Source organism: Bactrocera latifrons, unplaced genomic scaffold, assembly GCF_001853355.1.
Source record: "Bactrocera latifrons isolate USDA-ARS-PBARC rearing strain unplaced genomic scaffold, ASM185335v1 scaffold_126, whole genome shotgun sequence".
NCBI classification, from domain to species: Eukaryota; Metazoa; Arthropoda; class Insecta; order Diptera; family Tephritidae; genus Bactrocera; species Bactrocera latifrons.
In genome coordinates this window covers 538,955-564,948 of record NW_017534697.1, presented here as the reverse complement: position 1 = coordinate 564,948, position 25,994 = coordinate 538,955, and the positions used below count along the sequence as shown (strand labels likewise).

General features: G+C 38.4%; 1 protein-coding gene across 1 annotated transcript; it reads left to right on the top strand.

Annotated features, from left to right (window-relative positions):
* The first annotated feature begins 1,079 nt into the window (after positions 1-1,079).
* Positions 1,080-16,079, top strand: LOC108978748 (octopamine receptor beta-2R). Its single transcript, XM_018949183.1, has 6 exons — positions 1,080-3,055; positions 5,581-5,679; positions 9,759-9,857; positions 11,173-11,558; positions 12,410-12,587; positions 13,807-16,079. Exons 1-6 carry the CDS (start codon positions 2,073-2,075, stop codon positions 14,120-14,122), a joined length of 2,061 nt encoding a protein of 686 aa, XP_018804728.1. The 5' UTR covers positions 1,080-2,072; the 3' UTR covers positions 14,123-16,079.
* Positions 16,080-25,994: the final 9,915 nt, after the last annotated feature.

Below are 25,994 nucleotides of genomic sequence, written 5' to 3'. Positions count from 1 at the left end.
GTGGAAAACCGTTATATCAAAATATTACAAAATGTAAATGCTTGTATGTATGGTGTGGATGTGTGTTTATGTGTAAAAATAGCTCAGCAACGCTGCGCCAAAACGTGTGAGTTTATAAAAAAGAAAATAGCAAAGCACGACATGGCATTCTGACACTCCGCCAGTCAGCGGCGCCCAAATCGACAAACGCTTTTGACCGCGTATACGTAGCGCTGTCCCACGCCGGGAGCTTCATTTGACGCATCGACGCGTTCGTGTGGCGAAGTGCTGTCCGCTGCTAGGCAAGTGCCAGGGCATGCATATGATTTGCGCATCTGCCCAGAATAAATCAATGCACAGGCGAACAGGGTGCTGCTGGAGATACTTTTGAAAGTCAATTATATAGTTAGAGATCAGTTCAAAATCATACTATTGTCGAGGCGCGATCTCCTTTAGATGTTATTTGTGTGATTTTAATTTATTTGGCTTAATATTCGTTATATCAGCCACCAACAAGGCAACAAAGATTTCGAAAGAAAGCTTTGTACTGATAACCGAACTATAGACGGTAAGCTTCCTTTAATAATGTTTGAAACTGATGTACATCTATAACGGTACACCAAATGATTTGTGGGTGAGCACGTCCACACTTTTCTAGACTAATCTTATCGAAATGAAGGTATCCATCCGCCACCACTTTCATATCCTCTTCTGGACAGCATACTGATTTCAACTGATGGACCTCTCAGCAGATATTTCGGGTATTCGAAAGGCATCTTATAAATTAGGCCACATGATCGTCCATTCAGATACCGAAATATCTTGCCCTTAAAGATGTGAAAGCAGTCTTTCTCTGAAAGTCCAAAAAGTATGGATTTGCTGCTTCTGCTTTCGCAAGAAAGGTGTAGAAGAGCACTGTTGTTGCTAGACAACATACGCCGAAAGAAGCCTGCAGAAGTGCAACATTGATATACAATTTACAATTTTTATAACAAAACCAAAAACTAGGAAATGCTTAATGTACGAACGTATATTTTTTATTTATTTATGCACATTTGAAAAAGAAAATCAGAAAAGACAAACCGCTTCGGCAAATGCAAGAAAAGAGGACAAGACAAATGCGAAAAAGACAAAACAAATTTTCAATTTCAGTAAAACGCCACATTCATTCACATATAACACGAAAACGACTACAACAAAACCAAGAAACAAAGCACAACAATAAAATTAAAATATTAAGAGCAATCAAGTAGTGGCCAAGAGACAGTGATCATTAAAAGCAACAAAAAAAAACAAAAATACAAAATAAAAACAAAAACAAAAACAAAAAATACACCGCAAATCATCATAGCATAAGAAAGAAAACAACAATTAGCAACAACAACAATAACACAACAGGGCCGACAACATCCAGCGCCTCGCCTAGCCGCAACCTAGCCACGTTCGCGGTGAAGGTGACGGTGACGGTGACAACTACAAACAACAGTTTATCAACAACACTATACAACAACAAGAACAAGCACAAATCACATAAATAACAAAAACGACAACAAAAAGCCAAAGATTTCTGGCGTTGGTGTTGTTGATGGTGGATGGACTGCGATGGCGGTGAGGGCGCGTCGGCACGACTGGCAGCGCTGGTGACGTGTGACACAACGACCAGGACAGGCCGACGGCCGACGGTGGACGGTCGACAGACCACTTTCCACCATGCTGCCTGCAGTACAGTTCGGGGCGTAGAAAGCGAACCGCGCGTTCCATCAGCGAACATTTGTTCTTTCTTCTGCGGTAGCTCGTCGGCGACAATCGAACGGCACAAGTGATAACAGTAAATTATTGTATTAAAAAAAAAGACACACAATTAATACCATTTCAGAAAATATATTGTAGTGGAATTCTAGTAAATTGCAAATTAATTAAAAAAGCAAAGCCCTCAACGCGCTTCAATCGCTTCGCACTGATTTAATAAAAATGAAGTAAAATTAAATTAAATGAAGGAAAGATGTGGTTTGTTCATAAATAGTGAATAAAGTGCAATAGATATTTGAAAGAAAAAACAAGTCGAAATATTTGTGCGAAAAGCGTGAAACAACATGTCTACCAATACTCCAACAATGCTTCCATTAACTGTAACAACAACATCCAACCAAACCGCAATCAGTCAAACAGTGAAAAGAACTAACAACGCATTCGCAACGCGTCGAAAAAGACGAAATTTGTGCAGTGAACTTGAACAGTGCAACAGAAATCGTGTGGCATCTAATGCCACAACAACAACACGAATTGCAACGAGCAAATTGGCAAATTATGCCGACTTCCCAACGCCAACGACTGCGCCTCCAACAACAACGGCGGCAATGGCAGCAATAACAACAAGAATAACCACAGCAACAATACCTGCAACGACAATGCGTGCGGCAGTGCCGCAACTTGCCACAAGGACCGCAGTGTCATGCACAGCAACCACAACACCACCGCCGCCGCGATTATCATCTGCCCCGGCGGCAACAACACCAGCAACACCATCAGCTGCAGCGGCCACTAGTGCAGCCACCATGCACCAACGAAGACTTCACTGTCAGCGGCGCGCAACTATAGCGACAACACCAACAACAGCTGAGGCCCATAACATGACAACAACGTTGCCGCGTGCTCGCGCCGCTAGCCTCGGCTTCAACCTGAGCACGGCCTTTGCGACCGCTCTCCTCCACACCAGCGTTGCAGTTGCAGCCGCTGCCTCAACACAGCCTCAAACGCAACTTAGCGCCGCTGCCAAGCACCAGACGCCCCAGGCGCAGGCCGTGCTGGATAGCGGCATGCTCTCACAGCTGGACTCCAACGCCACTTCCACGTTGCTGGGCTCAGCAGGCGTCACCATGACGCCGAGCAATTTCACGCTGCTGGACGACTCTGGCGCCGATGGTGTGGAGGGCATCAACGATGTCGCGAATAGCAGCGAATGGTTCGATGTTGTGTACTTGGTGTTCAAGGCGTCGCTAATGCTCTTCATCATAATTGCGGCCATTTTCGGAAACCTTCTTGTCATTATTTCTGTGATGCGAGTTAGAAAATTAAGGTAAGTAAATATCTAATGTGTCTGTTTGTTTCATTTTCAACACGAAGCGCAAGCCTTTGACTAAATTAAATGAAATTGCATTAGAGAATGTGGGACAGCAATAGTAACAGGTCTTGCGTAAAGTTTTCCATCAAAAAATACAATAAGTAACTTGGATAGGGAGTTAACCAAATCGCTATAGCTAGCTTTGGTTAGCCATTTTAATGCAATGACCTCATAAGTTCATTAGCCGATTGCTAAAGCGCAAAACATTGAATAATGCCAAATTTCTATATCCGTCCTTTACTAGCAATCAGACAGGAGATGAGATAGAAATTAAAATAATTATTTGCACATTTTCTTGCGTGAGTATTCATCAAGGCCGCCATTTATTGAAAATCTTTATTGAGTAATTAGTTGGGATCGCCTTTCAAAGATGCAGTTGCCTATTTTCGGACCGAAATTTAATTCGTCGACAAGCGCGTCACATTAGCGTTAATTAACAAAGCAAAATAACGCTTACACACTTCCACATTGATACTAAAGACCTCAAAGACACTTGCCATCTCAGAATGAAACTTTTCAGCATCTCTCAGCAACGCTCACAATTTCGCTTATTAAAGCTGCAGCGGTAGTCAGGCAACGCCTTAAGCGCGCTTCGATGGCTAAGTGGCTGATTCGCCATGGGTGCGGCGGGTCGGAGGCTTATTTTATGTGTGCTGTCTCCGAAACACACACAGGATTTAAGCGATGGAATGGAACGAGCGCAGGCAAATTCAAAGGCCAAATTCCATTTAGGAAAGAAAATTCAGCGGCTGAAGTAAATATTGGTATTGGATGCAGCCAGAAGGCCGAAACAAAGAATAGCAAAACGGAAAATGAGCTAGCTGTTTACGGCTTGCCGAACGCGTCGTAAAGGATAATTAATGTAGCCGATTAGATTTCGTGGGTGGTGGCGGTTTCTTGTCTCAGCTTCGGTTCTCTTTCATCAATTCATTTATTACTTTCTTGCAATGCGTTTGCTTGCTTTGTACCTGTATTTGCTTTCATCTTTGCCACACCTCTGCTCTTATGAATTACATAAATCATTGGCATGACGAGTATGTGGAAGACAAGTGTGCACCGTACATTTTTTCTGAATTTTCGCCTATTTGCTACACTGGTATCGAACTCTGTATTACTTCCGTTATGTATAGGACTAACATTTTATATTGCAATAATTTGTTGGTGGTGAAGCTTTCAGGGTTTTGGCTCTTTAAATGAACTCAGAACAATGAAACATGGTTTCAAAGGAGCATCCTTTCCTTCAGCGAAACTCATTCAACAACTCGCATAATTCCCCCGCAGTACTGTTCAGCTGTGCAGGTTCTCATGTTGAATTTTATATACACACACATTCGGGTATTGACTGTAATACGTGTACAACTTACTTACAAAGATAATTAAGCAGCTAAAAAAATTTGCCTCAGCTTTATGCAAAGCAATATTAATTTTCTTCATATTTCTGAACCTATTTCATATTGTTTTGTTAAGAGTCCATAATTTCTACTACAGTGACATGGCATAACTGCTATTACAGCATGCATAGATATACAGTAATTATTATTACAATATTCACACATTTCAGCACACGATTCTAACAGCTAAAAATAACCAATTGAAATTCTTAAAATTCAAATTTTGCCAAATTCACGAAACGTCGAGTGCCAGCAGCAAATCGTTTTTCAAATCTGGTGAAACATTCAAGGCAACGTCGTCGTCGTGTCGTTCAACGTGTGTGCGCATTTGTATACTTATAAAAAATTTGCTAAAAATTAATCAGTAGCGAAAAAATAAATAAATATTAATATTTCATTTTCCATGTCCGGAAAATGCCAACAAATAACAACAACAATACACTATCTGCAGATCGGCCATTGTTTGTGATCAAAGAGACTTGGCACGCGGGATCAAGTTTATGGAAATTTTATAAAGATTTTCAAGATGAAATGTGTCTCTTACGCGTTTTAATAATTCCGCACTTTAAATGAAAAAGTTTTCATGAGAAGCTTTAGCAATTAAACACTTTTATTAGTCTTTACTGGATTTTTCCCTCTTATGCAATACATTATATTTAAGATATAAAAGTTAGAATGTAGCATAAAACTTCAGCATCACAAGACTTTTAACATTGTGGGAAAATATGACTGGATTCCGAGAATAAGAATATTGTAGGGAATAGGGTACCGCTTGAGCCGCTTGTTGGGTAGTTGATGATATGATCTACTCTCTCTTGTGAAGATAGCGAAGTGCGTGACGGCATGCGTTTCTGAGCTCATTAACAACGCACTTCAAGCTACATCCATCAGAATTCTTTCTTAATTTTCCCTCTCCCACATTTTATACGTTTGTTTTAAATATTAAACCGTCTATTAAAGCGCGACTTACTGAGAACCTCAAACGGTCCTCAGGAAAATACTATGAACTGATATCAAGTATATATTTATTTGTTTACTGAATACGCTTTATGGATTTATTATTTATTTACCCTTGCCTTGTCTTTGCAGAATTATAACAAATTACTTCGTCGTGTCGCTGGCTATGGCCGACATAATGGTGGCTATGATGGCTATGACGTTCAACTTCAGCGTTCAAGTAACTGGGCGGTAAGTAAGAATAACAATTACAAGAAGTGCGGGTTGAAAGTATGAGTGGCAATTGTCGGCTCAGATTTTATGTTGCCACAGCAGTGACCTCTGAAATCTCGTTTATTTTTCTTTTAAAATTAAAGTGTACAAAAACTGAATGACTAACGAAAGAGCTATAACAGATATATAAATCCATCTTGAATCCTTCTTTTCATTTCTGCTTCATTTCGCGGCTCTATGCCATCTACCCGGGTGCGGAAATGTACAAGAAAAAACTTCGTTTCGTACTAAAGTTTAAGATTTTGCTGACTCATAGTCTACAAGAAATAAAAAATTGCATCTTAATATAAGTAGATGCGGCAATAGAGGAAAAACCCTAAGTTTTATCTAGGACTTTTCTTGTGAAACACTCAAGAGTTGAGAATGCTAACTGGAATTAATAGACAGTTATTCTGATATTTTTAAGTGCACTAGTGAGGTGAATATAGCGGATGATATGGAAATACCAACCTCCATTTCAGTTTTCTGTGGTGATGAAGTATAGATATATAAGTAAGGCGTCCGTTATTTCTGAAGTTGAATTTTTTTTTTTTTTGTGCAAATGCTCCCTGAAGTTTCAGTTTTCGTCCTCTGAACATAGTCTGTATCAATTCAATCTGTTCTGCAGACTTATAATTAGCATAATTAAATACTGGCACCAGAAAGTTTTTCTCCAACTTGCGAGAAGTAAAATTTTGATTCCGTTTATAATGAAGCACACGTGGATTTCGAAAAGTAAATGTGTGTCTTCAAATTCTCTAACTTTCCATGTCCTAATCTAACTTAGCTGCTACTTAAATTAGCTTACGTGTAATTTGGCTTAGCGCAGTGGAATTGCCGCAATCAACAAAGTTTTAAAATCCAAATAATATTTGAGAAAAGTTTAATTACATATAATATTTAATTGCCGCACCGCTTGCTTATTTGTGTGTGTACTTAAGTACAGTTAGCGCCAAAGTAGGCCAACAGGCTTGCCACATGTTTCAGTTTTTCGGATCCTTGCAGGTGTCTCAGAAAAGCGATTACTTAACTCTGAACATATTTCAAAAGCAACGTTTTTTTATTAAAATTATTTTCTTCAATTGCAAGTAATTTTGAAAACGAGAGAAACTTCCGTACTGATACGGATCTAGCATCTCAAAACTCCGTTGGCAACCTTGGTAACTGTGCCCCTGTATGCTTAGGCAGAACACTCATTTGCACCGCAGCCCGCCGTGTTTACGAAACTTTCATGTTGCATTCATAACTTTTATCGCAGATTCTCAACGCTTTCAGACAACACTTTGCACAACATCTCAGAGCAATCCCAACACATGCGCTCGCGACGCAAAGTCGTCGGGTTGGCGCTGCGAAATTAAAAATTCAAATTGCAAACAGCTGCAAGTACTTCCTATACAATTTCCCCCCCATCCCACACAGCTATGCAAGCGCAAGCGAAGGTCCTTTAAAACATACCAACAGTGACACACGACTACCAACACACCCACCAAAAGGAAACCTGCTCGTGAATATGTGACAAACGAGCTTTAAGTTGTGATACAAGGACACCAATTCACCATTAGAAGCACTGTGTCGCTGCTTTCGGTTTGGAATTGTTTAGTCCAGTGTTTCAAGGCAAATATGTTTTCTTTTAACATCACTAAGCGACATGAATCCCTGACAATCCCAATAGTCCAACATTATAGCTTCGGTGCAATCGAAGTTTACGGGTTTTCTGGTTGTTTATTTGATTTTAAATGCTCCTGTGAACTACAAACTTTTTGTTGTTTACAGATCTCGTGCTTCCCGTGTCTGATATTCAGGAAATTTAGAACCGTGATATACCTACTAAATACTCAGAAATTTATTGACTGTTAGAAACACATTTCTCACAATTCCAGTTATCACCGATAGGCGACCACAGTTACTCGCTTACACATTATCGCATGAAATAATACAGGTGTTTATAAACTTAGCTGACGATAAATCCGCCGATAAGCCTAAAATTTGGCACACATTTTGGCCTCGGCTGACAGCCCGACCAGTCACATAAGTCTGTTAAAAACATAGGCGCACAGGCTGAGCAACGTTATCAGCACTGGTGATATTACAACCTGCGACCCAATTAAAACTGACTTAAATCAACACTAACTTCTTGCGATGTGTCATAGATACACACATTGCCTCCTTGCCAGGCAAATTTATTATCAAAGCATTGGCACGTCGCTGACAGCAGTCAAAGAAATTTTTGCTAGACTTCATATGCCATTACCGAGACCCCCACAAGATCGTACCTGAACACAGCACACTTGGCTCACACATACTGTGAAGTGTCTTGTGCATCAAATCGCGTTAAATGCCATTGTCTACGTTAGGAGAATGTTATTTGCCCGCGTTCGCCTTTCTATTTCCTCAAGCTTTATATACGTTCAAGTAATCAGCACCTGCTTGTCGCCAGGTGATGAATGCGCGGGCACTAAAAACGAAAATGTCGGAACGTGTTCTTGCAATCGAGCCTTTGGTAGTAGTTCGGATGCACATACGTGCACGCACACACACCTTTAAGTAAGACAACGTATGTGTGCGTTCTTTGGCACCGTTTGCAGCGACCCAATTCCTCCGGTTGCTTTTGCATTTCAGACTGCGCCAACTTTTTTCCAAACAGTCCTTAAACTTTTCGCTCGTACAATTTGGTTTATCGCCACTTTTTGTTTGCTTTGTTTTTTGACTTTCATGCGATTCTCGTTCATTTCGCGGAAACAGTGCTATAGATCGCAGATAATGAGTTGTACGTACATGCTGGTCTGACTCCATCGAGTATAAGAATGCAAATTGAGGGGGTAATATGTGCAATGGGGAAGAAGGGGGCAGCCACAGGAAGGACACGCTGGTTGTGAGACGCGCCGTGCACAAAATTCAGCGCGGGCTTTGCCGTGCTTGAGAACTTTGGCAAATTAAATGATTATGACATTGTTGGGAATTCTCCAAAAGCGTGAGAATATAAAACTATCACTTTCAGCTGCAAGTGGGGTTGAAATTGCAGTGACATAATGAATATAGTCATAAAAATATTTCTTAGCCAAAATTTTAGAAAAAAATACCCGAAACTGGAATTGGCGAAGTGATTCCAACTAACGGGATGTGTGAAGTGGCAAATGTGATTGCGTGATCGTAGGAAGTGGAAATGAAAAGAAAATAGAAGGGACAAGGTACACGAAGAAAAAGGCGTAGACTAAAACCAAGCAAAAAGTGAAGGAAGATCAGTTGTAGTCACCAATTGAACATATCGAACTATAGTAATAGAACTGAAATAAACAATATTAATTCTTTTTTTTTTTTGTGAATGGAATGTAGAGGGACTGATTTTGTAGTGGTGATTCAATCAGTCAAATGTTATTTCAGGTTGAGTGTAATCCATTTTGAAAGCATATCCTACAATAGAAGCACCAGAACAAAGCCCTCCAACTAGCAGCTTTAAGGAGGAAGAAACATTTTATTAATAAGTTATTTAAGTTTTAAAATAATTTGGTTTTTTACGCATATTGAAAAAAATTAATCGTTAGTTTCGGTTGCATCGAAGTTATAATACCCTTCACACATACAAAAGATTCTTTGCAAGAACTTGATTTTGTTTCTTCTGGATGTTACAAACTTCGTGCAATAATTCATTTTATTCGATATACACTGCGTATACGTAACCTCGAGGAAAACGCCAGTAATTAATTTTTTATCGGTACTCTACTCATCCACTAATTATCATTTTGTGATGACATTTTAGTTTGTATTTTGTATGTAATTCCATTCTACACTAATAAATTTAAAAGTTGGTAATAGTCAACATCTAGTCATCTTGGGAGCAAATGTGGCTTATTGCTGAGATAATGGTTTTGTTATGATCTGAGCCTAATCGCTACAATTCTTTGGAAATGTAAAAAAAAAAAATTATTTCAAATTGGAATGCAACAAAGATAAACACATAATTAAAATTCAAATGTATTTTCGTTTGAAACTAAAGAAACCTCAACTTTTTAAGTGTAAGTTAAGTGTACATTTATAATTTCCATATTTTTCTTTTTCAGTTGGAATTTCGGAATATTTGTCTGCGATCTGTGGAACAGCTTGGACGTGTACTTCTCAACCGCTAGCATTTTGCATCTGTGTTGCATATCGGTGGACAGGTGAGTGTGACAATGACTGCTGACCTTACGAAAGGCTGGATTATGCATGGTCAGAATTCTCATTCACAAGAACATCAGGGTACGCAAAATAGGGGTGATTGTTTCTACATAAAGCTTATTAGTAAACTTCTTCGATATGAAATTGAAGCGTAATAACAATTACTACAGATTCAACATAGCCACCAGCGCAATCTTGAAATTTTTTGCCAAAAATACGTCTGCCAAATCAAAAAGAAAATACCTACTTGGTTTGTTCTGATAAATTCCATTTGTTCACATTCACAAATTAGCTAATTTTGATGGAGTGAGCGGACAGGGGTGAAATAATCATTTGTTTCCCACTGAAATTCTGTCGCAATGGTCTTTTCCATTTAGCGCAATTTCCTTTTTAACCAATTTGTATTTATTTCAAAACTAAAGTTCTCTATATTTCCAAAGTAAGACTTTCCCGAAGTCATGGATGTAGCCTAAAGACTGACAACCGAAAACAATTGACCGCAATTCAGGAGTGGGTCCAAGCAGCTGTCATATGTCAATCAAAAATCCGCGCCAAATTCACCCATTCATCAAAATTCAATTTCATTCAGACATATGTCAAAAAGCACGGAATTTATTATTAGCATATTTGTCAAATATCTACCAGAATTGGCATTGAAGTGTGTGAAAGTATGTCTCTCATTCGTACGGAGCCAGGGCTGTAGCTATTCGCATCCAAAGTGCGGCGAAATAGGGGAAGAGGAGTAAGTAAATAAGAAGATCATTTTCTTAACCGAATTGAAGTGCTCACATATGTTGACACACACATACGCTTGCACATGCATGTGTACACAAGCGAAATGGATGTAAGTGGAATGAAATGGAGTACGCCAATTCATAAGACAGCACAACTGCCGCACTTGCAACATGCGTCATAGGATACAAGACAACGAAAAATATGACTTTCATGTTCAAGTCTTTTTTCTTTCGATTTAGCACACACATATAAACATACATAACATTACATTCAGTCAAGAAGTTCAACAAATCAGATACTCATAAAACAAATCTTTAAATGCTTTACTCAACATGAGGCAGTTAAGCTAGCATAAATATACAACTAACCACTTTAACTTGAATGAAAATGTCAAACAACTTTGTGGCCATTTAATTATAAAGCTACAACCGTAAGTGAGTTTCACTCACTTCTTCTTCTTGCAAGGAACTATGGAATGYGAAATTTTTAGTATTTTTTGCTCTGAGATTATATTAACATTCTTTGTGTGATTTCACTGACTCTTCCTACTTGTATCTCTATTTTACAATTTGTCATCTGCAGATACTATGCGATTGTAAAGCCGCTCAAGTACCCGATCAATATGACGAAACGCGTTGTGACCATCATGCTGATAAACACGTGGGTCTCGCCGGCTTTGCTCTCTTTCCTGCCCATATTCATCGGTTGGTACACGACCGAAGAGCACAAGAACTACGTGAAACGACATCCCGATCGCTGTGAGTTCATCGTCAATAAGCCGTACTGCGTCATCTCGAGCTCGATCTCCTTCTGGATTCCATGCACGATCATGATTTTCACGTACTTGGCGATATTCCGCGAAGCCAACCGTCAGGAAAAGCAAATGATGGCGCGGCAAGGCAACGCGATGTTGATGCACCGACACTCAGAGGATGCGCGCGCCAGCGTGGGAGTAAGCAACAATACAGGTATGTCAATGTCCCTTTTGCTCCCTCCAGCAAGACTGAAAACCAAAACTTCTACTCAAATTTGCCTCATGCCAAACATTTTCGAAGCTGTGTGGAAGCTGTACGGCCTTACAAGTTGCAAACACAATCAAATGCTCACATCTAAAGTAAACCCAATGTTTTCCGTACTCCTCATAACTCTTTAAGTGAGTGCAAGCAGGCGTGTGTGCTTGTAAACACAAGGCAGCATTGCTGCGAGTTTTTCTTTAGCTAATGTCCAGGTGATTTTCTTACACGATATGAGCCGCATTTGTGCGCTGCCAACATTTAATGGGCAAACTTTTTCAGGCTCAAAATATTTCGAAGATATATTACAAGCAGTATGCGATAAATATGGCCAGCAGTTAGCTACACGGAGTACGCCGGCAGCATATACTCCGTACTGCACGGCGTATATTCGCCATGTAAGGCGCACCTTCAACGCTTAGCGTTTACAAACATTTTTTCCGAACACCTTATTTTGTAACGGCTTAACAGTCTACAAACAAACAACTCGATGGCTAACGGCAAGCGAAACAAATAAAGGGAGGCTACGGCGCTTCCCAATGGGTGGCTTCTGGTTTCCCCTTTGGCCATCATAATTATGTGTAGCTTCCAGGCAAACCGCTCGTTTGCTATTTCCCTCCTCTTCGATGACCAATCGCCAAATGCCAAAATTTGTTCGAAATTATCGCGAATCGGAAGTTTTGGCGTAACTACTTATTGTACTTGCATTGTTAAGCTGCCGCGAATATTTAAATTTAAGCTTATCTTTTGTTCCATTTTGTTTCGCTTTCTTTTCCATGTTAACCGGTTTGCTTTGATTGCCCCAGGTGAGGCGCTCAGCGGCTCCGGCTCGTCGAAGACTTTGACGCTGCACGAAGTGGAGCAGGACCACACACCGACAAAGGACAAACATTTAATCAAAATGAAACGAGAACACAAGGCTGCGAGAACTTTGGGCATCATTATGGGCACGTTCATCGTCTGTTGGCTGCCATTCTTCCTTTGGTAAGTGTGTGTGGCGTTAATTCCAACTACCTTTAATCCGTTCTTTTTGAATACGGCACGTATCACGTACTTACTTATGTACATTTGCGGGCGAATCGTAATTGAAAAAGACTCGAATCGCACTCATAATTCGGCTGAAACTTTTCACCCATCGCAATATACCAATAACAAGTTTAACAACAACAATAACAATTTATAATACCATTTTACAGCTCATTAATTGTGTCTTACACACCTGCTAACTCAAAACGGGTTTTTTGACAAAAATACGCGAATTAATCAAAGCAGCAACATAATATTCAGACAATAAATCAGTTTCATATTGACTGACTCTCAGTATGAATACACGAGCACATACTTTCCAAATACTCATACTAAAGTAAAGGCAGTCCCAGAGACACTTAGTTCAATGGGAGGCTCGATTGTCGCAATTTAAGCCAAGTTGTACGATTTTCCTCTTTTCACATCGCGCTTTCTCTACGCTTTCTTCTACTGGAACAATTTTCTTTGTACGAATTTCCTCTAAAAATACTCTTCGTGCATATAGAGCTTGTTTTTCATAATCCCATTAGACTTGCTATGTCATCTTTATAAACTCATTTCCTTTGATAGTTACTCTCTTTGGGAAGACTTCAGTGCTCACTTCTATGCCTAACATCATTCCAGTAATTAAAATACTCTGCAACAACAACTTCAGCTGTTTTAAATGAATTCGAGAAAACTTCCACTCGACTTACTTTGAATTATTTAAACGGCGCTAAGAAGCGAAAAGGCCGCTGGCCATTTTTAAACCGATCAAAAGCACTACTTTCCTGTTGCAGTTTGCGTAGAGGAAGCGAAGGAAGGCAGAAAATGCGAAGGAAGCTGGTGGCAAAAGAGTAAAGCGTCAGCGGAGCATTCTTCTCAAACTCGCAACTTTCTTTCTATTTCACTGAATTAGAAATGTATCAAATTTCACTTTTGGCTAAAAGCGTGTGCACTGGAGGAAGAAAGAAAAAGTTAACTTTCTGTAACATTATTAACATTCCGGAACAAGTAGAATGAGTCAACGAAAGAGTTGTTAAAAGGATTTTCTGTACAAGACGATATTTTTGTTTGCTTGAAAAAATTTTGTTGTCAAAAAATGGAAATGAAATTTTTTCAAACTATATTTACCGTTACACTGCTCACAACTAGCGCAAGCCAAAAATAAACTCTACCACTCTCCCCGTCATTCCAGGTACACCATCACCAGTCTATGCGACTTAACCGCGCCGGACATTGTAGTCGCCATACTATTCTGGATCGGCTACTTCAATTCAACGCTCAACCCGCTCATATACGCTTACTTCAACCGAGAGTTTCGAGAGGCGTTCCGCAACACCCTGCAATGCCTGTTCTGCAACTGGTGGCGGGATCGCGGTCTGCCGCTCGACATCGACATACGACGCTCCAGCCTGCGCTATGACACACGCGCCAAAAGCGTCTACTCCGAGAACTACTTGAGCGCAAGCCAGCCACCGAGGCGTACCAGTCAACTGGTCGACAGCTTATAATACAGCCGGGATGACTCGCTGTTGTCGGTGACGCGCACACCGCCGCAGCGATCCACCTCAATGCAATTGCTGCCAACCCAACAGTCCGTGCAATTGACTGACTCGACGCCAGTACGCGCTGCCGGCAGTGGCATGCATCAGTTGGCGCCACTCCCACTGCCGTCGTATATCGGCAAGCGTTTGCTCGAGATCAAACCTGGCGCTGGGCATGATTTCAATGGCGGCGATATGCAGGGCAGGGCTGACGTAGGCATCGGTGATGACGACGATGACGAACCGCAACAGATACAGATCGAAATACCGTTGGCCTATGTCAAGAAGTGGCACAAAAGCAATAAAATGACAACAGCAGCAACAACTGCAACAACTGCAACAGCGACAACAGTAACCGCGGCCACGGTCAACAGCACAAGCACAGCGCTGACTACAATAACAACAACAGTAACAACACCCAAAGGCACCGACATACACGAACACACACACGTTTAGGGAAAACTCTCGCACCCACCGACCACCAACTGAGGTGGGGAAAGTGTTGTTTGAGGAATCCGAGCAGAATTCATATAGAGCACTTATCACAGAACTTCGTATGTATGTATGCATCAAAACAACACCATAGGTGTAAGAAAAGAAATAGAGAATCCTGGCTCAACCACCCTCCATTTTATTTGCTAAAAGTTATACTTCTAGTTCTTCCTATTCAGTTCTTCGAAGGAGCTGGGAACATAATACGGATCGATTAGACGTGCGCCTATTTTTCTCTAAAGTAATTCATGACCCTCCAGCCCTTGTAAGAAATCAATATCTTTAAATTATATTTTAATTGTGAAATAACAAACCAAAAATAATTTAAAAAAAAATTAACAAACATTTATAACCATTAAATGATATTTTAAAGTAGGAATCTCTTCGTGTTCGCCCGCGGGCTTTATCGGAATTAAAGCACATTTGGATCAAATTACTTTTTCATAAAATAGTCGGTATACTCACATGCTTTGGCAACATTTAATCATTAAGCGCAATAATTATTAATGCAATTTACAATGCTTTTTCCAGTTGCACATTAATCCGCGAGAGCGGCCGTTGAGCTTCCCTTTGCCGCCGTGCAACATATGCCCATATCATAGATATACGTTTTTTGCCTCCGATGCCCAATTAATTAGTAAATGTGCACCTGAATTAGCACCAGGCGCGGCAGCAGCTGGCGCTTGCGTTGGCAAATTTTAATCAGACAAAAGCTTTTTTTGCGGAAATCAATCGTCAAACAACGCCGACGTTCGCATGCAAAAAAGGCCGAACACCGTCCACAAACCCGTTATCGCGAGCACTTTCCGACAGAATTTATATTTTATTCAATAAGCATTGCACTGGCAAACAAAAACCATTATGCAATCACTTGCAATTAAGCGACGCACAAAAGTGTGTGAAATTAATTCTCACCTTCTCCCAAAAGACTTTCGATCATTCGCCCTTGTTGGTTTAAACGCTTTCCAATTGTGTTTAAAGCTAAAAAGCGGCAGCAAATTTGCTCGTGGCAAACATTTTTAAATATTATTATTATGAACAACGCCGAAAAGCCGAAACGGACAAAAACAATGAAGCATTTCGCAAATAAACGGTTTTATTTGAATGAGAAAATTACTTACACACCTGTTCGCCAACACAATATAATCAAACATTATTCCTACATACACACTTACTACATATAGATGTAGATGTGGATGCATACATACATACGTACGCAATATCCATATTTAAGTGAACTGCAAACAATGTTAATTAGCTAATTAAAAAAGAATGTGAACTAAGAGGAAATGTAAATTACATCGAGGAGTGTCCGGATGCGTGCGTGTGTGTGCTGGTGTGCGATATTTAACATTTAATCAAAATCTAGCACGTTAACTATGGGAACACATTTAAATATTTGATGAATATACCAAATGCCAAATCAAAATTACTTCATTGAATTGATATTATAAAATGTTTATAGTTAATGACTGCTAGGAATAAGACTTTTTCACTGCGTATATAACGATTTGTGAGCAATGAAACCCGAAATAAATCAGCAAACTTTAAATATTTTTAAAGCCAATTTCACTCGCTCAACTCTCATACTTTTGATAACAACATTTCATAATTTTATTTATTAATTTTCCAAGTTTTCCTTTAGAGATAATATCGATAGTCATGCGCTTAGGGTTTCCCATATTCTTTCGTTTATTTTTGATTTATTCTCAAGTTTTCTATCCAAATGGTCTTCATGGGCCGAAGTTGCCATACAACTAAAGAATCAATCAAAGCTTCCAGAGCTGTTCTAATACTCAGTTTTTGTAAATTAAATTTCGACTAATGCATACGATGTGAAGATCGCGCAAAAAAGCACATCAGGGAAGAGAACTTTGCGTGATTTTTAATGGAAGGAAGGGGAATTCTGCACCGAATGCACCGAAATTGTAATTTTTTTTTTTTTTTTTTTTTTTTTAAGATAAAATCTTACATTTTATTTAAAAAGCTCACTAAAAGCTATCAACTTGTATCAAATTATAATGATGGGCTTAACACATTTCTCAAAATACCACATAGACATAAAGTTGACAACAACAGCAATAAAAATTAATTTATATAAGCCCAAGTTAAGCAGACAAATGCTTAGGAGACTTATATTATCTAGCAGTAATCACTATATAAATACAAAATACAAAAGCAAATCAAAAATTAAAAGAAAAAGATGCATAAAATATCCAACATTTACGAATGTAAGTAGGAAGAGAAATGTAAAAAACTGAATTAGTGACAATCGAAAGCAATAAACATTAGGCAAAATTTTTTGTGTAATTTGTTTGTACATATGTTTGTTTGTATTAGTACCAACTAACTAGTTATAAAAGTGAAAAAGAGAGACTAATAACAATTAACAAAATTTACGCTAGCTAAATATTATTAACATACATATAAACGAGAACACTAGGCAATTATAGCAAGTATGCATATAACAATTACAAAAACAAGAAAAAAAAACAAAGAAAAACTATCACAATGAAATATTCAAAAATGTACTAAATAGAAATCAGAAACCATAAATAGATTAATTCTAGTGAAAATTCAGAGTAATAAAATCGCGAGCGATGGAAAAAACAAATCTCAAGCAATTCAAGTACGCACTCACATAAATGCTGAATGTGCACTAGAAGCAAGCCGTCGAAACAATCTCAAGTGTGGACTTTAAAAGAATCACATTCAAATATTCAAAATTAGACAACAGAAAAATGTACTTACATAAACGCCACAGACTGCTCCGTTGGCGATGTTTCGAAGGCAAAGCCGCGCAACAAAATACGTAAAGGAGAAACTCGGAATTCTGTTAGATCCAATATATTGAAAGTAACGTTTCAAAATCGCAAGAAATCAAATAAGCAATAACGGTTGTTCCACAATAACACAAACAGAGAGGTAAAGCATTAAACTAGCAATGACAATGCAATAATATATAAATCATTAGAATACAAGAAAGACAATTACCAAAGTAAATAGAAGTAGTAAATGTGACTTCCAAATGAATTTTGAAAACCTTTCTTCTGAGTGCCCTGCTGCCTTTTCTGCAAGTTATGCTGGCACTTGAAAGTCTTCCCACCCTAATATGACCTAATAGCTAGCATCTTCACTTAGTTTATTTTTTCACACAAATTTTTGTTTGACATCTTCTTCCGACTAATGTTTTAGAGCTTTTTTAATATGAATTCCGCTTGTTAAGAAAAACTATTCCACGATCGCTCATTATCTCTGAGGCAATTTCAATATACCCTTTGCTATTTCATCTCTAATTGCTAAAAAATTGCAATATCCAGAACCCATCGAACTCTTCTTTCCTCGTCGAATATTTGAATCGATGAACTGGTCCTTTTGAGCTATAGTATGTCGAAGTGAAAATCAACAAACACACAGCGAACAACTTTTACATTTCTACACTCTGTTTAACAGCTTTGGAACATTATGTATACATTTTTGGAAAACAATAAGATAACGCTGCTTTGTATTATACTTTCCATCCGTTCATTAAACCTCAAGTGCAATAAATGTGTCGAATTTGGAAATAAGAAAAATATGTTCATTCAAACATCTCAGATTTTTTCGTACAAAGTGTTTCAAATACATCGCAAAATAAAAGTAGATTTAAACATCCCAGCCATTAACGAGAGGTTTGCGTTGCAATTCCTGGAATTAAGTTGACTGGGTAGCCATCAAAGCACGGCTTGCAAATCGCTTTATAAGTCAGCAACTTGATTCCAGCAAATGCGATGCCAAACGAACGACGAAAATGTGGATATGTGTGTGCGAAAATTTTTTAAATTTTGTGGCATGTGACTCAAAAATAAAGTGAAAGTTTTGAATAATGCTAAATAAAAAATCCCGTTTTGAAAAAAAATTTTGGAAATAAGTTTCAGCAGTGACATGTTTTACCGGTTCCAGGAAAACCATTCGGAAATAGAATATGACTATGTGCTCTAATTCTAAAATATCATCTCAGTTTTATAATTTATGTGACGACAGATCGAAAAATAAATAAAGAATGAAAACATAAATAAAGTAAGAAATCCTCCAGAAAATAAGATAAAAAATAATAATTATAATTTGGCATATACAGAAGCAAGTTGTGCTCCCTTTATTTAATAAATTTAATTTTTTGTTTTTCTTTATTAATTTCAAACGTATTGTGTAACTCGGCACCGCCATCAATTACTCAATGATTTATTTACTCGTATTTTCATGTACACATTTGACAGTTAATTATTCGAGTGTTTTTTAGAAAGCTCTGAGCCACACAGTGAGTGTGTGTGTTTGCTCACAGTAGCAATGATTTATACAAATATTTACACTGGAAAAAAAAGTAGTGATGTTGGTATGAGCGCTAATCAAAGAGCTTTCCGCAAAGCGAAGCCGAACAATTAAAGCGGCACTCTTTCACTATTGAAGCATAACTTTATTTATTAAATAGTATTTAATGTGAAAATGTTATGTAATTACAAATAAACACTTTTCATCGCGTGATGCTAGTCGCACTTTAACTAACCAAATAACCGGTATAATCGGTTAGGCAAGAATAAATAGGAGAACAAAGCGCATTCAATCAAATTGTTTGAGTTGTACCTTAGGTACGAAGCTATGCTTCTGTGTACACACACACACATACATAGTATATATAAGTATGTATATGTATGTATACGTATGTAGATATTTTTGTAATGTACTTTTTATAACTAAACTTTACTAATCTGAGAAGCAAAGCAGCCACTAAAATGACACAAATATTTCAAAAGTGGAATAAGTCAAAGAAGTCGGAAAAATTCCACTGCTCGTTGTACAAATATGCGTTCATTAATATTTACTGAGATAAGTGCATATATTTTTAAGTGTTACAGACATTTTCTTTATACATATATGTACGTACATATGTTAACATTAAATTATTTATTGCTATTCTAATATACACACATACACATGCATATTTATTTTGTTAGCTGTAAATTTCTACAAATAAGTGAGACAAATTACTAGCAGTGGAGTACTATGTAACTATTAAACTATAAAATTAACATATACAACATTGAATTAGTAAATATATGTGTAAAACATCAAGAGAATACAATAATTCATAATGAAATTAATTAATAAAACAAAGCATAAAATATAAATGAGACGCTGTTTTACTCTCTAGTCTACAAGTATATGGGTAATAAGGGTCGAATGATCTGGCTATGTATTTTGCTATGAGGGAAAGATGGTTTTTGATTAGGAAAAATACAGATTTCGGGACAAACATCATACATTTAAAGGAACATAAATGTGCTTAGGGTCGGATTCCATCCTAATGTTAAAATAAGGGGAGCGAACGCCTAGTAAAATAAGAGCAAATGAAATGTAGATCTGAGTATTTAGTAGCATTATCTCATTGCATTGCCAAGGAAAACCGAATGTAGATACTCTATAGCAAGGAATATTACGCAATAATATCAAAAGCCCTTGTGACAAAGACAATAAAAAATCACGTTTTACGCGGAATTTCCGTCATTCGGAGAAAAAGTAAACAACTTTATAGACGCTTTGTGAAAACACAAACACTATATTAATGTAAATGAATATATATATTAAGCAGATATACTTTTCTAAAAGTATGTTCGCTTGTTTTGCTCAAATCTTAAAATCTAAAAATATTTTGTTTTCAATAATTTAGGTACATCTGATTACAATCAATTGGTTTCGGTTAAAGAAAGCCACGCCGACGAGACCAATAGACTATGACTCTATGAATTGTCTCATTAAATAGACGCTCACGCCGAACAACGGCACAAACGAAATGAAACACATAAGGCATTCTGTATATAGCTTATACTTATCAATACACTGGCTTTGAGAAAGAACAGAGCAATTACTTTATCAATAAAATACCATAAAGCCAATCGAAGACATGGGTCACGGAAAACAATAGGGAAACAGGAAAGAAAGCTATGAAATATGACACATTTGCTCTCCTGGGGTGCGCGGGAGTCACTTAAGATGAAAGAATGTCAGCGCACAAAATCAACTGCGAGTGAACAAATGAAATGGAAATGTGAAATGTTGTGGATGTCACAAGCTACAGCAAAGCAAAGTTCAGCGAAAAATAAAAACAACGAATATTTGCCCTGTAGAAATATCCAAACGTTAGCTGCCATTCTTTGATGTTTGGTGTTGTGCGCTTAGGCATGAAAACCGTTTATAAGTTAATCAACATCTTGCTTATGAAATTTCAAAATGACACAAGACGTAAACCAGAAGATTTTAAATTTTTTAATAATTTACTCTTGTATGTTGCAAAATACTATAATAGTTTTGTTCACCTAACGGTTCTATTTATCACCTATAACTAATCGAGATCGATATAGGGTTATATATATGTATAAATATTCACACCCTCAATACTCATATGGACAGTTAGGTTACTGACTACTAGTAATCGTAACATTCCTGGAATATTATAATGGAGCTACTATTCAAGTTTTAATAAATTTGGGCTCCTTCGCCATATTGAGTCCACTTTTCGCTATGCTCACATACTATCTTACTCACACTTTTTAGAGGTGAATGTCCGATCTGGTTTCGACAGACTTGGCAAACCACATGGAACCTTCAGGAATAAAATATATGTCGGAACCACAAACGAAAAACGAATTCAGAACATTGGTTAATTGGTTTACCATTTTAAAATGGGTGAGCTGAGATATATGTACTTTGCATGTGCATTTAGAGCAAGTATACATATGTTAGCTACAATTCCCTGGTTTCGAATGAAAACAAACTTCCCACAAAATACACAAATCCTTCGTACTTTTATACGCGAATAACCATAAAATCACAAATATAAACAGCTGAGATTCTCTAACCAGCGCAAACCAAGTTAGCGAAGCAAATTCAAAAGTGATTCAACTGCTATAACAAGCTTAAAGGCAACAACAACAACATCGACAGTAACTGACACACATTTAGGGCGACATCTGCAGCTGCTTTCGTATGCTGTCAAGGACTCCAGCTGTTTTCCCTATTACATCACATATAATATTAATACACCCCGAAATGTTCGCGAAGAGATCGTCCCTGTTCTCCCATACCAGTGCGCAGTTCCGCAGTTCCGCAGAACGCTCTCGCAACTTACGCTCTTCGACCTCATCAAATCAAAATATTGACATAGTCCTCATGCCTTCACTGCAAAGTTCAAATCGAAAGACATAATATACTCTCACAAATATTTCTTTACGAAGCGCAGTTTTTACCTACCAACAACGATTAAACAAGATTTGAGCCACTCTGTTTCCAATGAATGTTTATAAAGATGTTTAGTGTCCCTATTTGAAATCTTTGGTATGCTTTGATACCTGCCTCTAAAGTGGTGGCACGTTTTATTGGAAATGCTGACAAAGCAATGCCTGGCGGTACCGGTAAGTGTCGTCTGATTCAGAAGCAACAAATAAGGTGAGAGAAAGAGGGAAAGATGAGAGCGTCAAAAGTGGACATATTGAGGTCTTCGTAACGGTTTCCTTACAAGCTGTGTTTCGTAAACTTCAGGCCAACGTTGCATTTTAAAAAGGCATATCTAATAAGGTCTAAAATTCGTCTTCGGTAATAATAACTCAAAAGTAATGAGACAAAAAATCCGTTCCCTATTATTTGTTTAGTTAATCTTTCCCATATAACATGCAGAAAAAAACTAATCTGCGAGAAATTCTGACACATTATAAAAATTATAATAGCATGGTCTATATTGGGGCCTCGGAGTGACTTACAGATCCTGGAAATAAAAACAAACCTACGTACTTTTTCACCTAAATTGGTAAGGTAAATGTATCGTCTACTGACTTATTCCTTCCTGAACATTGATTCGCTGGAATTTTTCATAATTTTGTCCCATCAATTTCAACCCTGCGATTTGAAATCACCATTTTATTCGAAAATTCAAACTAACCGACCTTACATCGATAAATAATTGCGCTCTCGTCTCTCACGAGGACTGTATGTGCGGCACGACCTGCGCCTAGAGCCCGACACCCAATTCGCCGCGACAACGCAGTCACACACACGAATAGCTTTCCGTTATTTTGTGAATGAGCATCTACGTCTGTGTGTGTAGCAAATACCAACAACCGCAGGAGACAAACACAAACAACAATGCAACGAGCAACATTCAAATACATTAGTTCATGTCATATCCTTACAACGGTATAACGGTACAATCGGCGGTATACATAACGAATGGAAAACAAGAATCCTAACGACGGCCAGGCGAATTCAGTCGTCAACAGGATATCGGAGTGAACGGTTCGCACATCGCACGTCGCACGTCCAATGATGGAATGTGGAAAGTGTCAGTGAGTGCCAGTGTTGAAGAGATTAAATGTTGAAATGCTGACTGCAGCAACAACAAAAACACAGTGTATGTGGTTGAATGATCCATCTTGCGCCTGATGTTCGGTGTACTAGTGAACGGTTCTCGCTATTTCAAGTTGCGCGTCGGCTAAAGTGAATTCCATTACCACAAGTGTGTGTATGTGTGTGTGTGTGTGTGTGTATTACTCTGTCAATCAAAACTCTCGGAGGATATGTCAGAGCAGCACATTCAATGAAAGTAAAACATACGTTTGAATTCAAATGTAGACCTTTCTAGGCATAAATGTTTATCTGAACAAACGCATAAGTATTTATGTCACGTATTAGCCGCCCCTTGCCCATGGTGATGCCATAGTAACGAAAATAATTGAAACATGTAAGGCAAACACAAAAACAGGCAAGCCAAGCGCCAACAGCCAGCAACAAAATGAACGCCGTGCCTCTAAAAATTTAATATGTATGCGTGTGTGCCTGTGTGTGTGTGAGTAATAATTAATCTTTACTCACATCACTGTGACTTCATAGCCAACAACAACAATAATAGCAATTCACGCTAAAGTCTCTAAGTCAATAATAACAACATTTATGGTATACAACTCATAAACCAAACTGATTTGGCTTACGAAAGAAGTTTGCCATACAAGCAGAGAAAGGCAAGCGAAGAGTGGGTAAATCTGTTTCTCCAAATGCGAGCAAAACGATAAAAAGAAACTTACTATATTCCAAAGGCTAGAAAAGGCAGTCTCAGTTCCGTCTTTGGATTGATCTGCTACCTCAGTATATATATATTATTATGTCTGTATATAAGTGTATATGTGATGGCACGCACTAAGGCAACCGTGTTAAATAAAAGAAACGAAGCGTAGATGATCCGAAAATAACAACAATCAAACTACTAAATTATACATCCGAACAAATGAAACGACTAGAATGCGTGCAATAATGATAAAAAATGCAAAGCTCTACGAACCGGTATATTAAATCTGGGGCATAACAGCTGACATATCTAAGCACAGTCCGCAGTGCTTGAAAACCCATCCTTAAGGGCAAAAACTGAAAACATATTTGTATAAGAAAATCAACGCGCCGCAGAGCCTACCGTGTCCTTTAATGGGGTAACCTCACAGCGCCAAACACAATACAAGCGGAATAGCGGAAAGTTACTACTACATAAGCAACTGAAAAATGCGGTAGTGCACGCGAATGTCGGCAACAACAAGCACAATGAAGCAGAAACATGTGGCAAAATAGAAAAGAACGGAGGAAGACGATAAAACGACAGCGACAACGACAACGCCACCGATCGATTTTTTATACCCTTTCACGCTTTGCACGTTCCACTGCTTTACGAGTGCAATTCCATACACGAGCACAACCAACGGCATAAGGGTATTACAATTCACTCAACTGCTGTTGTTAAAAATGAAGCGAAAAGCCTTCAAGAGAAGCAAAATCGTTTCAAATCGGTTATACAGAGATGGTCAACTGAGGTAAGCAATATCTAAGGATCCATCCGATACAGTTACTTTTCAGCCTCTCATTGGTTTTATAGAAAAACATGTAAAGATAAGGCGACTTGTGGCCTATTAAGAGTTGATTTCTTGTAATTAAGATGACAACTTTAAGTCTTCTTCCAATCAACCATTTACATCTCTGTGATATGCGCCGGGTATAGATAGCGCGGTCGCGCTGTGCTCTGAACGTCCTTACTCGCGTCGTAGTTGTTCTCCTTTGGTCTACATGCAAGTGTGTCGGTCGCGTTTTTGCGCGCGCACAGACATGAGTCGGTTTTTTATGCATTCACCTATAGTTGTGTGGGCGTGTGTGTGTGTGTATGTATGTGTGTGAATGTTGAAAAAAGTGGGACTCCGAGGTCGTGCAAGCCTCATACACTTGCGAGCGAATATGTGTATGTGTGTGTGTGTGTCACTCTGTGATGCACAAGTTCAGTGTTAATAACAAATTTAATTGTTTTCGATTTTTCAACAAAAATAACAACAATGGGCAGGCTTTAGGTGCACAACGAGCTACGACAACAAAGAGTGAAGGAAAAGTGAACGACAAACAGACGCGTCACAACCGCAGACACTTTGTCAAGCGTAACGATTATTAAAGGCTTTTACAAAAACCGAACGAAGAGCCGATATTGAAAAACGTTTAAACAAAAAGTTAAAGCTCATCGTCACCGCATTGACGTGGCGCAGCCAATTTTGCTGGCATTAACACGTTGGAGACACAGCAGCCGCCAGAGGCGGTGAAGCTGGCAAAGCACAAGCGTTGAAACCAAAAACGAAATTCTAAAGACTTTAAAGTTAATAAATACACACACGCAATACACATTAGTATTCTCCAGAGTAGCCGCACATGTGAATATGGGCGATGGCAATGTAGGTGAAGAGGTGGTGGATGTTGTTCGCAGGTGAACAATAAATGTCAAGTACAAAGTGTGCGCTTGCTACACACAATGAAACAAAAGCACTTAAAGTGCGAGAGTTTGAAAGAGTGTCAGTGGAAACAGAGTGCAACATCTAAGGTGAACTAGAAGACAGGAGCAAGTGTGTGTGACAGGATGCAGAACTTAGTAATGTAACGGTGAACAGGGAAATCGACGTCTTTAAAGACTGCGGTGAAGTTAGCGAGACAATCCTCAGCAGGTGAGTTCGTTTGTGGATTTACTATAAAAAGTCTAAATTGGGATCTCACCATCGAGTAACCTAGCATTTGTTAATCGAACTATGAACACCTTACTTTGGGCGTATAGACAGAGACCATTTATCTTTCATATACTTTAAATTGGCTTATAAATCTAAACTTCACAAAAAAACCAATAAGAAATTTTTATCTCTATATAAATAACAAGTAATAAAGGGTTAAGTTCGAGTGTAACCGAACATTTTATACTATCGCATCAAATTCCGTATTTGTGTAAAGTTTTATTCCGCTATCATCATTGGTT

Bases quoted from the DNA above. Each gene is read 5' to 3' on its own strand.
- LOC108978748 (XM_018949183.1), top strand. From the start codon at position 2,073: ATGTCTACCAATACTCCAACAATGCTTCCATTAACTGTAACAACAACA. The intron at 3,056-5,580 runs GTAAGTAAATAT...TTGTCTTTGCAG, and splicing joins ATGCGAGTTAGAAAATTAAG to AATTATAACAAATTACTTCG. The intron at 9,858-11,172 runs GTGAGTGTGACA...TGTCATCTGCAG, and splicing joins TGTTGCATATCGGTGGACAG to ATACTATGCGATTGTAAAGC.